Source organism: Poecilia latipinna, unplaced genomic scaffold (assembly GCF_001443285.1).
Source record: "Poecilia latipinna isolate Pla-1442-1.1 unplaced genomic scaffold, P_latipinna-1.0 Scaffold81, whole genome shotgun sequence".
Taxonomy (NCBI): Eukaryota; Metazoa; Chordata; class Actinopteri; order Cyprinodontiformes; family Poeciliidae; genus Poecilia; species Poecilia latipinna.
The window spans coordinates 263,802-277,544 of record NW_015112697.1 but is presented as its reverse complement, the minus strand read 5'-3'; the positions used below and the strand labels follow the sequence as shown (position 1 = coordinate 277,544).

The 13,743-nt window shown below is 37.6% G+C and overlaps 1 protein-coding gene across 1 annotated transcript in view; it reads left to right on the top strand.

Annotated features, from left to right (window-relative positions):
• The first annotated feature begins 647 nt into the window (after window positions 1–647).
• The window catches only part of ghrhrb (growth hormone releasing hormone receptor b), a 32,125-nt gene continuing 19,029 nt past the window's right edge, over window positions 648–13,743 (top strand). Inside the window, exons 1-2 of the mRNA XM_015019305.1 lie at window positions 648–1,381; window positions 5,405–5,513. Of these exons, the coding sequence (XP_014874791.1) occupies window positions 1,328–1,381; window positions 5,405–5,513 (163 nt within the window). The 5' untranslated portion in view covers window positions 648–1,327. The remainder of the gene's footprint in view (window positions 1,382–5,404; window positions 5,514–13,743) is intronic.

The window sequence follows — 13,743 nt, the reverse complement described above, 5'->3', positions numbered from 1 at the left end:
TACTGCATATTTATAAATTGTGGCATTACGCCCCCAAGGTCTAGGAGTCCAGGGCCGTTAACATAAAATGTGTCCAGAGCAACAAGCGGAATGTAAAATTACAAAAAAAAAAAAAAAGGTTTCACAAAACAATACAATTTAGCCCAACTAATGTAAAACAAAAGGGATTAACCTCAAGAATATTAAAGTTACAAAATGTCCACACAAGTCAATTCAAAGTAAACTCAAAATAACCCAAAAGGAGGGGAAGACACACAAAGGGAGTACCAAGCCTCCCAAACAAGCTTCTAGCTTGGCAAAACAATCTGAAGCAGTCAAGCTACTCAGCAGAACAAATTAGTTCAAAACTGCCAAAGCAGTTGCACAAAACAGCTCAAAACAAACTGCCTAAAGCAGTTACAATCACCAAACGTGGGGAACAACTTCACAAAACCTTTTCCAACTAGCTGTCCCACTGGCGGAATGGATTCAGGAGCCTTTTATATGGTACAGGTAGGCCTCATCAACGTCTGATTGGCTTGTCAATCCTCTGCTGGTCCAATGATGTAACTGCTCTCCTGCAGCACTCAGGCAGCCAATCAGGAAGGTGTGCTCTCACAGCTGATCCTGCATAACAAAAAGGGAGCCTGCACAGCCTCAAGAGGCCATGGAGCCGTAATATGTGGCAACATAAAATTTTTCAGAGGGCTGAAAATGAATATTTGGACTCCCCATGTACAGAACGTTGGGCTCCTACTTAGTGACTAGAGATTTATTTAAAATGAGATTTATTTTTACTTAGCCTGGAATGACTCAGGAAAGCCTATCTGACTAGAAATTAGTGTGAAAGTAAGCAAAGTAAAAAAAAAAAAAAAAAATCAGAACCTTCCACAAGTATGCAGTCTGAAGATGAAAAGCACGACAAAAGCAAAATATAATAAGTACTTTGGGACTTTTGCACAGTATACTCAACAGCTGAGATGTAACTCCTTCAGCTGAGTATCCTCCCACCCTCCACCTCTTCCTCCTCATTTGTCTCTGTCGCCGCCTTTGAGGAGGAGAGCAGCGGAGCTCAGCTCAGTGCATCGACGGCTCTCCTCCGCGCGTCATGCGGACATCCTCATCCTCGCCCCTCGGACACCGTAGCGCCACCCGGACCTCCCACACACCTCCCGGAGAACCGTTCACTTCTTGCTTGCCTCCAGCACTTGCCGCGGAAACACATATTTGTGTTCCTTCTTGAAGAGTTATTTAAGTACAGATTTATTTATTAACTTGCTTCTTGAGACTACTTTGGGAAGCGTGAGTCCTTTCCCGGGTCAGTTTGCTGCTTTCTGGACGCCCAAGGATGAACAGCTTCCTTCACCTGGCTCTGCTCCTGCAGCTGGCGCTCTGGGAAACGGTGAGTAAAGACGACAGTTTCCGATTTACCTAACTCATAGATTAGTTCATAGATTTGTCGGTGGGTTTGCCTTTAAAAGAAAAAAAAATTAAAGTTAATTTCCATTACCAAATAAAAAAAAAATAAAGCACCGGGCTTTTACATAATAATTGACAGTTCAATATATTAGATCCCAATATATATTTGATAAGAAAGTAAAGTTTCATCAAGTTTCCTAAACTCCTCAGACATTTACGTGAATTTACGACCTGCTGTCCCTGCTGTTTGTTGTGTCAGGTGTGAATTAGTGTCATAATTCTCTCAATGGGCATCTCACTATATCTCTATAGCTCTTACTTCCTCTGGGATATGAACGCCCAATAAAAACTGTTATGGTTTCGACCTATTTGACATGTTTTTTTTTTTTTAACATTTGCATTGTTTTTCCATAAACAAACAGAATCAATCATTTCAAAAGCACTTTAAGAATATCTAATACAATTGGATTAAAGAAAAGAACGAACATCTCTTGTGACTCCATTAACGTCAGACACTCTGCAGACTGACAGCTACAAAGGGAAATCATGAATTTCTTTCCTCCACTCATGCGAAAATACACATATTCTTGTTTGAATTTCAAACAATGCAGGTAATTCAATGAAAAAAAATATTCAGCTCTTATTCAATTTCAACCTCATCTGAACTTCACGGCATTTCATCTCCACCAGCTGCGGCCACACTTGAGTGAGAAGGATTTCAGATGTCATTTTATTATTTTTTTTTCCCCCTTCACACACAAACATGAATCACCTTATTTTGACATTTATATATTTTTCTGGCAGTATGATTTACAAAAGTAATCAGATCTGTTGACATTTTGTCAGTACCTAAACAGTTTAACACTGAACTGGATTTGTAATAAAGAATTGAAATTAAACATAAATGAAAACAGCCAAAGTAAAAATAACTCAAACAAGAAATGAAACTGTAAATCTGTCACAAACTTAGTGAGGTTCCTCTTCTTATTTCCTGCAAGAAATTCTTCCAGACCTTTTGAGTCCTGACATCAAATTACCTACTGCCTCAGGCAAGTATCTTCTTGCAGAACAAGTAGCAAAACCTTAAAATCAATTCTAAAGGCCACAGGTAGTTGGAGTATGGAGGCCAAAATGAGGAAACATGCTGTCATCTTTTTTTTCCCTCTGCATCCTGTCAGTGCCCTGCCGATTGACAATGTGTTTTTCTTTCCCACATACAAGGAAATCAATAGATTTTTGTGGCCAGATAATGAATGCCAGCAGCCCACTTCTAGGAAACAGATGCAGGAAAGAATTTGGAGTTAGAAAAGAATAAAATGTAACCCCCCCACAAAAAAAACAAACAAAAAAAAAACAAGTGCAGAAAGAGTTGGAGGGAAATGTGATGTGCTACATCTTTCCCCAAGGACATTCCAACATGGTGTTGACCCCCAAGGTCAGACTTTGCAAAACCGAAGAGTTCCATCTATGGCTCCACCGGTCTTAGTTATGTTAAATGGTAAAGTACAACACGAAACACGTGGGAAAAAAAACAAAAAAAAACGAAGAAAAAAAAAAGGATGGTTTCTTTGGAAAAGTTGAAGAAGAAAGTATCTGCTCTGCTAAGTGGCTGAAAATAGTTTAGCAAAGTATTGTCAGGATCCTTTAGACCTCTGGAATAATCTGTTTTGGACATATGAGGGTGAAGTACAGATGCTTGGCCAAAGAACACATACCGAATGTTGAGCATGGAGGTGGAAAAATGGTAATTTGGGCTTGTGTGGAGCCACCCCACTTGGGCGCCTTGCAGTCGCTGATTGGATGCTGAACTCCTCTGTAAACTCCAGTTCTCTTGAGCCAAGGACAATAACACTCTCAGTCAGAGGGAGGCGCCAAACACACAGCAGGTGATGAAAATGATATGCCAGAACCTAACAAGATGTAAACAATAAAGATGCTTTTCAAAAGTGCAACAAAGAGAGATCTGCTGTTTTTTTCAGAGTGTGTAATTTATCTCTCAGGGACAACAAGAATTGATGTTTTGGTAAGAAGTGACTTATTCTGTATTTTCTTTTTCTCTTCTTCAGAGCATTAATGCCTGGTAAGAGAAAACTGTATCTGAGTGGAGCATGGCTTTTCAGATGAGTTAGGAATAGTATGAATAATAGTATAAATCAGCTTCTGTGTGTAACTCCCAATCAACTGGTGCCACATTGGAAAGCAAATTCCTTCATGACATTGTGAATAAAGAAAGAACTACTGAGAGTAAGTGCTGCTAATGCTTTTTTTATTACTTTTTTAAAGACTTTAATTATAGTATATTATTTTCTTGGTTTTTCAGGCTTCTGTGTTTGGTATTTAGTGGTTTGGAAGCTTAAACGTTTGGAAATTGCTGTTTTATTTTTAGCAAAAATACAAAAAAGAAAGCAGTTCTCAGAGAGGGCAAATTAAAAAAAAATTACAAGGAAAAAAAACATGAAGCATTCTCTCTGAGAGCCATTCTCTAGATCAAATTATGAACCTCTGTATATAAAAATGTCAAACATTTTCTGAAGAGTAAGAGAAAACTCAACTGCCTCAAAATCTCTTTAAAAGCCTATTTTAAAAGCTGTTGAAAAATAGGCTAGTAAATATTGTTGTAAATGATTTATGGTATGAAAACCAGCTCAGATTGTATTGTTTATGTGTCCATAAGAGGGAACACCAGCCTCACACTTATTAAATACAAAGTCAAAAGGGTCAGATTTATTTGTGTTTAATCACACAAAGGTGTTACTGATATTCTGTTGATACCTAATCTTGATTCAAATTTCACCCGTTTTATATCAACACGTAACTACCCAGAGTCAGCTTCCTTGCAGAGGAAAGGCCGCACAATATCAGAACTGTTTTTAATTGTGATCTTATTGCTGAATATTACAATTATGATATTGATTGTGATTAACTTACAATTTCCTGACTGCGTCATTTGCAATAATGACGCAGTCAAGCTGTCTTTGAGAGTTTGAGCATCTTTTCCACTGTACATCCATTTTAGGCATAAATGGCAGTGAAATTCTGTCCATCAGGCCAAACACATTATTGCAGTGCAGAATGAGCATCCATGGGACTTGTTCTGCATTTATACTAAATACGATCCAAATTGGAGCACTCAGATGGGAATATAGGAATGACGTTAAAACCCAGACTAAACGAAAACATTTACCAAAATTGGAAGTGATTTAACATGGTGGTGTAAATTCACATTACACATGTAGTCAAAATTAAACTGAACATAACAGGAAACTTGCTCCATCTTTAAATGTCAACTAAAATTATTCATGCCTCAGTCAGGATGTCAAATACCATACAATAATCTACCCTCTGTATCGCGCTGTGAAACTCTGAATGTAAATGATGGCGGCTCATTTAAGAATGGCCATAGGCATCGGGCGCCCTGCGATAATGACCTCATTACGACAATGACTGAATTTAAATGACGACGTTGGGAAAACAGCTGCCATTTAGGATGAAAGGTAACAATAATTAAAGTTCACTCTCAGAGGGCACTCTTTAGTCTCTCGCACACAATCGGGTTTCTTTCACCTGCATCTGATGATTTCATGAAAACATCTGTCAGAGTCTGCTCCTCGTCATGCGAGGTGCGCCAGGTAATATTCACAATGATAAACTGTAAAATGACTCGATGTGTGGCCTCAGGAGGAAAAGTCTTCTGCCACTATCATGCTTGTATAAAGTAGATTTGTTCCATAAACGTACAGGACAGATATGATAGGACTATGCTGTCACAATGAGACACTGCTTGTGCCTGTGACCTTTAAATAATCAGGGAGGTTTTTATAGACCACCACAGTAAATTAGATTGTGGAAATATTTTACCTTTTTTTTACCCTGTATTGAGTTTTATGTTTGAAGGAAAGATTAGTGGAAAAAATCCCAAAACAAAACAATTTTCCTGATATGCTGTGCTTATTCATTATTTCTCAGCCATGTATTTTAAGTGCAACTGGATTTTTCTGCTCTTCAGACGGAGGCCATGCACCCAGACTGTGCTGTGGTGTTGCAGCACATGAAGGCTCAAGAAGAATGCTACGATATTCTTGAACAGGAAGAAAACAACTACTCATCCAAGACAGGTTGGTATGTTGTTATTCTGCTGTGGAGAAACTCAGAGTCTTTGCAAAAATAATTAATAGAAAACCATTCGAACCTTATTATTATTATTATTTTTTTTTTGTCAAGTGGTAGATAGGAAGTAAAGTAGTATTACCAGTTCTAAACTTGAAGAGAAAATTATACTAGCTTTTATTTTCATTTCATTCTCTGTTTTATTTTTGAAAATAAAAACCTGAAAGAGCAGCCACCATTAGTATGCAACCTCTTTTTCACGTGTGTTCAAATTAAAATTTATGGCCGGGGAACACATTAGCCATACCAGCCTTAATTTTGGAGTGGCTCATGCTTTTAGTTCTTCACCTTTCAAAGCCAAACATGCCCATCTTCTTCACAAATGTAAAAAATTTTTTATGTGCTCACCCACGTAGCTACCACAGTTTGATTTACTTATCCTCAAGCTAAATATTGTTTGCAGAGAGAATGGAAACCCAATATCTCAGTGTGAGATGATGGGCTTCAGAAGATTTCAAGGATGACAAATTTAAACACAAATATAAAGATATGGTGGCAGAATTACAAAAAGAGGGGGAAAAGATTATCTATGTAATATGAGGGAAAGCATGGAGTTCATTTTCGTCAGTCAGAGCGAATGCATTGTAATTATGTCATTTGCTAATATTTGTTACAGTTTAAGCAGGTCTTGCAATTTTGATACTACGTACAGAGACATGAAATCAAAGCTAGATTTCATATTGTAAAGCCTCTATGCTAGACTTTTAAATTAAATCATCAAAATGAATCTTCTTCTTGATATCTGAGATTAAAACATTGTGTATATAACCTCTAGGTCTCTTTGGCTTTATAATAAAATGTATCCTTTTATTTACTTTTTCAACTGAATCCAAAGGTTTTTACAAGTCTTGGAAATGTGGTTTTAGACATGTTTGACTATTGCTTTGTGTTGTTGGAAATGTTGCAACTATAGACTAAAATCCTGTGTGTACCTCTAACTTGTTTCTTAAATATATCATGTTTTACATAGTTTCTCTCCAGCAGACTTCCACTTTATGTTAGTTATTTCAAATCCTTACTTCATCTTTTTAATTTGCACAATTCAAACAATGACCAGTGTTGCATTTGTGAGGAGAGTGAAAACCAGGAGCCTCAGCAAGAGACCCTGACACTTTCTTGTGTTTAGTGTAACAGTGCATGGTTGACTCTATCTTGTCATGGATATCTGACTCTGGTACTTACAGGCTTCTACTTACAGGCACTCAAGACTGCTTGGAAAATTAAAATAAACCACCATAATCTAAACATAGACGTTTTGTGCATGCATAAAACTGCCTGGTATCTCTCACGCTCCATCTAGTGTAATGGAGTGTGAACTTAATTTCTGACAAAGTCCTGGGAACTTCTCCAAGAACCTTCACTAACCATTCACATTGACACTGGTTCGGTTTATGGCTTTGTTTGAATAGTTGGCATGGGAAGCATCAATCTCAAGTCTGTTTTCACAGTCCACAGTCAATACATTCTGGACAGGGAAGTCAAAATTTGACTCTCTGCCATGAGGAGAACAGTTTCACAATGTCTTCATGTGTTGGAGCAGAATGAAATAGGAGACTGGTCAGAACTTGGGTGAGTGTCTGCAGGTCTGTCATTGCTGCAGAAAGGCTCCAGTGAATCGGAATACAGTGGGAATTAGCCAATCTGTGATTCTCCTATTGGCTGATAGGCCTCCCTATTTAACAGTTCAAGCTTTCCGATTAAAAATAAAGACGGTCTATGTTTGTAGGGTTCTGATGCTTTTTTGAGTTCTCTAAAAGTGATTCAAAGGTGTCCTGATATGAGGAGGTCTCAGCTCACAGCTACAACTCCTAGAAGAAATTGCATGTCGAGTCTGGAGTGAAAATATCTCTGTTTTCCCCAAAGTACCAGAAAACAAATTTATACAAGTCTGTGACGAGTGCTTCAGCTGTCTTTCAGCTTCATTGAACTTGTAAAAGAAAAGATGCGTAGAGGGAATTAGTTGAAACTTCGGGTAACTTTCTACACCAGTCAGTTTGTGTGGCGGGGTGTTTGTCAGACATTCTTGTTTGTCTGACATTTGATGATGGATGTACAAAGTAGTCCAGCTGGATACCTTCTTGTAAATAATGATTGATTTTCTTTTACCAAATGCAAAGTATGCTTTCTTCATCCGGCTCAACAGACTACAATCAAAGGTAGAGAGAAATGTCTCTAACTTTTTTAAGGTTTGCTACCTACCTGAGTAGAAGGTGAACTATCTGAATCTGTTAAGATTCTTCTTTCATCCTTTTTCCACACCTCAAAACAAAACAAAACACTTGAACAGCTTGTGCACAAGGGGGTGGAGGGCTTCATTTTCCTTCTGTGATGTTGTCTGAAGCCAGGTTTATTACACCTGAAATGCTCTGTTGTGAAGTGTTTTCAGTTGTGTGACATGATCATTCCAAGCAGTTAAGCTTTGTTCTCGCTTGATGAGCGTCATCTGCTCACCAGTGGGGCTTCCAGTCTACACCTCAGCTGCTATTGCTCATAATTAATTGCATCATTTGCGTTCAAGCAAAGAGGAGATGTGACAATCAGACTCTGAGGTGGCAAAACAGAGGGTCTTTGTGTCTGAACAGATGAGCTACTGCAGTAGTCTGAGAAATAGTTTTATCTCTTTACGTGTGCAGAGATATTTATCTGAGTTTGGAAAGAAGTGTTTCACAGGAAATGTAACACGCTAAACTATTGACTCAGATATAAACCACACAGTTCCTGTTTTAGTTTTTAGTTTTGACCTTTTGGACAGTTTCATGGTGCCAACCTTCTGGAAACAGTTTGGAAATGCCCCGTCATGTTCCAACATAAAGAAAGCAAGAAAGTAATGTTTTTTTTTATTATTATTATTTCTCCATCCTCATTATTACACTCACCCTGAACATCAGCCACCCATGTGAATGTTTGTGTGTTACTGCCAGGTTCCATGTGGCTGTCACTTTCTGCTGCTGGCCTTTTCACAGATCATTACACAGCTCGACCGCTCTGCCCTCTTCATATTCTCAGGTCAGTTGCTGCTGCCATATTGACCATTAATTACTAGTGGAAAGTGTCACTGTTTACTGCAGCAGTAAAAGCAAATAACTTGACAGTAATGTGGATGTTGGTATTTTTAAGTTTTCCTCCCTCAACATGTAATGTTGGATTTTAAATAACATGTATCAACAAACTCAGAAATCAAAAGTTTTGTTCCAATACGTCTTTGGTTACTGATGGAGTCTGTTTTCCAAAACACACAACCATGGACCATAAAAACCAACATGTTTTTATTTTTATTTTATACTTTTAAATCACCAGCACTTTCAATGACGGTCAATAACATTTTTTGGACAAACAACATGCATGAAACATCAATGGCATGTGTGATTGCTGTGACATTATATTGAACATTTTTTTGCAGAACCCAATTTTTCCACAACTCTCTTAAGGTTGTACCACAGCATTTCAATCAGGTCATGACCTGGAGTGTACCATTGTAACACCTTCATTTATTTCTTTTTAAGATATTCTGTTGTTGATTTACACTTATGATCATTGATCTGTTGATGATCCATTTTGGACTGAGCTTCAGCAGTAAGACAAATGGCCTCACATATAACTCTAAAATATAAAGAGGACTTAAAATAATTTCAAGGTTCCCAGGCCCTGTGGCAGCAAAAAAATAAATAAATAAAAAATCAGTTCTTTACTCCTCCACAATTGTGCTGGGCAGTAGGTTTGATGTGTCTGTGTTGACGATCGGCAGCTTGTTTTTCTTTTTGTGAAAAATCTTTCTCAGTGTAGCATCCATCCATCCATCCATCCATCCATCCATCCATCCATCCATCCATCCATCCATCCATCCATCCATCCTTGCGATTGTTCCCCGTGATGGGCAGCAACTATTGCTGTCCAAGGCCATTTCTGCTTTTTTCCACCTTTGCATTGGACCGACGCCTACATGCTGAAGAAACTCACAAACTTACACAACTCCTGCTCTTACAGAGGTAGTCACTCTGGTAGTGAGTAATTAATAAATTGCTTTTGTTTAATCAAATGGAAGCAGCAAAGTTGGACTGTATTGACAGTCATGGAAACCTTCTTTTCTCCAGAAGGTTTCCATGACTGTCAATACAGTCCAACATTTGCATTTTACTGTATTTCTCAGGCAAAATGCTGTAATATTTTCCCCTTAGCTTTTAAAGAGTAATCTGCCAATAAATGTGCTGTTGACATTTTTTTTTATTTTAAAGTTGTGTCCTGTGGAATATTTTACTGCTTTCGTTTACTGCTTTGGTTTGTGAGGCAGGAAAAAATAGGAATTCAAGGGATAAAATTTAAAAAGGTTTTTTCAGAACAAAACCTTAGAAGGCTTGTATTATGTATTCTCCAGGCACATGGTGTCATTTTCTAGCACAAAAAGGTAACTATGTTAACTTCAGTTACAAAAATTCTGTATGCAGCAAAAATAACTTAAAAGAAATTTGACTTTACAATTTGATGCTTTGAAATTGGCGTCTGTCCCTTTAAGAAGTTCCTATGCTCTTTCTGATACTCTTGTGCATGTCACCACAACAATTCACCTTTACCATTTCCAATCGCTCTTGGGGTGTTGGACTGAGAAGTAGTTCACATGCTGAGGCGGAGTCTCCTAGTTCTAGGAGGAGCTTTGTGAAAATAGGCAGTGCTTTGTTAGAGCAAGAGCACAGACACCCTAGAATGGCTGCCAGGGGAGATTCAAGGATTTCTCAAATATGCATGAAAGAATCAAAGCAATTCTCCAGATATGTTTTTGATGAATGGATAACATGATAACATGGTGTAAAGCTCAAAAAGTAGATTTCATGCAATACTCCCCTCATAAAAATCTAACAGCGTGATTAGACAATTGATAAGCTACAGGTGTTTTTCTTTAATATCTTCAGATTATCTCTTGATATACAGTTCTTCTATCTGCATCTCATAACAAGGGCTATAAAGAGATTTCACAGTTTTATCCATCCCAGGGGGGTTTCACTACTCTAATATTTGAAACACTATTACAGCCTTTAGTGTACCTGTGCTTTATTGAATCCGGAATAGACTGAGAAATGAAGCGACGAGGGATAAACTGGCCAGACCTTGAGGAGGAAATAAAGGCCTTCCATTTAGGCTGACATTTGATCGATATAATACTCCTTCCCCCTTCATGTCTGTCCTCGAGAATGACAAATCTTTCCTCATAAGTTGTTGCAGATGGGTTTTTTTTCCCTTCCTTTTTTTTTTTTAATCGGATACAGAAATGTCAGACAGGTGAATCCTTGAATGTCGCAGTAAAGCAGGTGAGACAGAGAAATTACTTTAATACTGTTCAGCCAGGTTTGACCTTTCACAGCCCTCAGCAAGAAAAATAAACCAGTAAGTCACTTTAGATGCCCTGTGGGCTTTAAATAGACAAGGATACATTTTGTTTTCTAATACTGCAGGTGGGCTGTTGTGTCTTTACATGATCGTGAATTTTAATTTTACCAGCTTGTTTAGTTTTCTAATCTTACATATCAAAATATATATTTGTGGTTTGTTGCGTTACTGAGACTTATTGCATAATTTATTAGATCCACTTCCTCAACTGCTTATGAATGCAAAATATCAAATCAGACATTTAGTGTATTTAAGCATATGCTGATGGTGACTTGTTGTTTAAACCAAAAATCCAGATGAAGAATTTTGAAATGGATTTGAACATGACATGGATGTTTGTGCCAAACAGGCTGGTCTGGGTAGTTCAGACACAATAAGAGCAACAGTTGTGTGGATGAAAATATCTTGTTTATCAGTGAAAAATTGAAAACCTTTTCTGAGATGATAGGAGGCAACAATCGCTCATTACAACTAAAGTATGGGGAATGCGCACTGTGCCTTGAAGAAAAGGGGCCACTGCAACCAAAGGGTCAATTCAGGAATTGTGCCTGTCAGTTTAGACTCAGTAAAAATTGACCATGATCGATCGGAAAATGTTTCTGGTTCATTGAATCTGAACTGGGGGCAGAAAATGTGGACTTCTTGACAACAATTGAGAAATGTCCATCCTTTTATGACCACAGTGTAAAGGTCTTGTATCTCCAAAAGGAAAATGAAGCATGTCACAAACCTCAGTTTGTCTCAAACTGGTTTCTTGAAAAAGAAAGTGAGTTCACTGTGCTCAAATGGCTCAAGTACTCATGTTTCTATTTCTCATCCACAGACCATGGATCCTTCAGCATTTTGTCTCTGGCACTGATGTTTACTAGCGCTTCGCTCATGTTTATTCACTGTGAACAAGACAAAAAGACAACCATGACTATATAATGAGATGCACAAGTCCATTTATCCATCGCTAAATCCCACTATAATGCTGTTTGCTTTGCTTCAGTGAGCATCTGAAGAAGGAATTGTTTCCCATCACCACTTGAATCTGCTATAAAGCCATAGCCACTGTGTCCATTTAAATGAAGTCCCATTTTATAGGGGATATCTGTCAATATTACAGTATTTAACAATATAAAGGTACTCCGTCTTGAGTCAGTGCAGAACATAATAAATGAAGATGTCATCTGTAGCTATGATGGAGTGGAAAATATAAATGAAAAACGAGTTCAAAGCCTCGTTTATCCTGCGAGATGTCTTCTTCTTCGTAGCTTTGGCAGGAGAACCTGCAGCAGCAGCCAAACGCTGTGTTTCATTATGAATGAGTGCTGCTGCATCTCTCCGTGCGGCCGTTTTAATTGACGCAGGGCCGAGGAGCTTTGATGTATGAGACGATGAGATGGCGGATTGAGTCCGGCGCCTCATTACCACCGTCTCTTATCACAAACACACTCTCATCCAGAGCGCCAGGGTCCGCAGGGAGAGACTTTGTCGGCCATGTGATATGAGCGGCTGTGGAGAGGAAGCGTGGGCAGAGAGGAGGGCTGAGAACGTCACAAAATCAAACGCCCTTCGCCTTTCCCAGACTGAGGGAAACCCCTTGAAAACTAACATCAGAGAACTAAGTTTCTGTTCCAGGAAAATGCTTAATTAGCTGGTTCTGCAGGATTAAGATGCATTCAAGGTCAAAAAAGTCTGTTGCTTATAGAATGTTAAGTGTGTTTTATAAGAAAAGTTGATAAAATGACCAGGTGCTGGCTTTTTACGGGACTACAAGGAAGGTCAGTAAGGTGTAACAATGACATGTCAAACACCATTTTTCAGCCAAACATGCTGTACCTAAAGCATTTTATTAATGGGAGAGTAAGTTTAAAGGATTCAGTGTGTCATCCAATAAAGAAACCTTTACTATGAACAATATAATTGGACACATGCTGTTATAATGACCGTTGAAAATATTGATGTCTCTTTGTGCCATATGTTTAAGTTGCGCATGTGATGCTTCAGTTACTATAAGCAAGTAAAGTAAAATGGTAAATAAATGAAATACATTAAGTTTAAATTAGTAAGTAGGCAAATCTTAAAAGTTCAAGTTAACATGGTGTATGTAAATCTAAATTAAGAAATGTTTCAACAAGTAAGTGTAAGTAAGTAAAAGCAAAATAGGAGTGAATGTTTGCAAAATAAGTATGTAAAACTAAGTTTAACTAAATAAGTGAAAGTAAGAACATAAATATAAGTTACTTAAGGGTAAGTGCTTAAGACTACAGAAGTAAAAGGACTCTTTAGAAATTAAAGGGAAAGAATTACTAGTAGCAGATAGTTTTAACTAAATACACCAAAGTAATGGTAATTATTTTTAAACAATTAAAGTTTAAGTAAGTTAAAGTAAGTATAAAAGTGCAAATTGGAAAGTATATAATAAAGTGCAAGGAAACATTTGCAAGTAAAATCAAGCAATTGTAATTTAGTGTTGCTAAGTATAGGTATGTAGAGGTACCAAAAGGACATGTTTAAAAGAATAAGTATAAGTAAGTAACTGTACTTAAGTAGATAAAAGTAAAATAAGTGTTAGCAGCAGAAGGTAAGTGAGTAGGTAAGTGTAAGTAAAATTGTTGACAATTGTGAATTAAAACTTAGCAAAAGAAATAACATTTCTGATTGTGTTGCATCCATAGGTTTTTGTTTCATCACTTTCCCCAACAAGGACAATTTGAGAAATTAAGTAAAGAAGCGAAATCAGGACCTTAAAATTATTCAGATGTGTTTTAAGAAAATAGTAGAAAGAAAATTATATATATATATATATATATA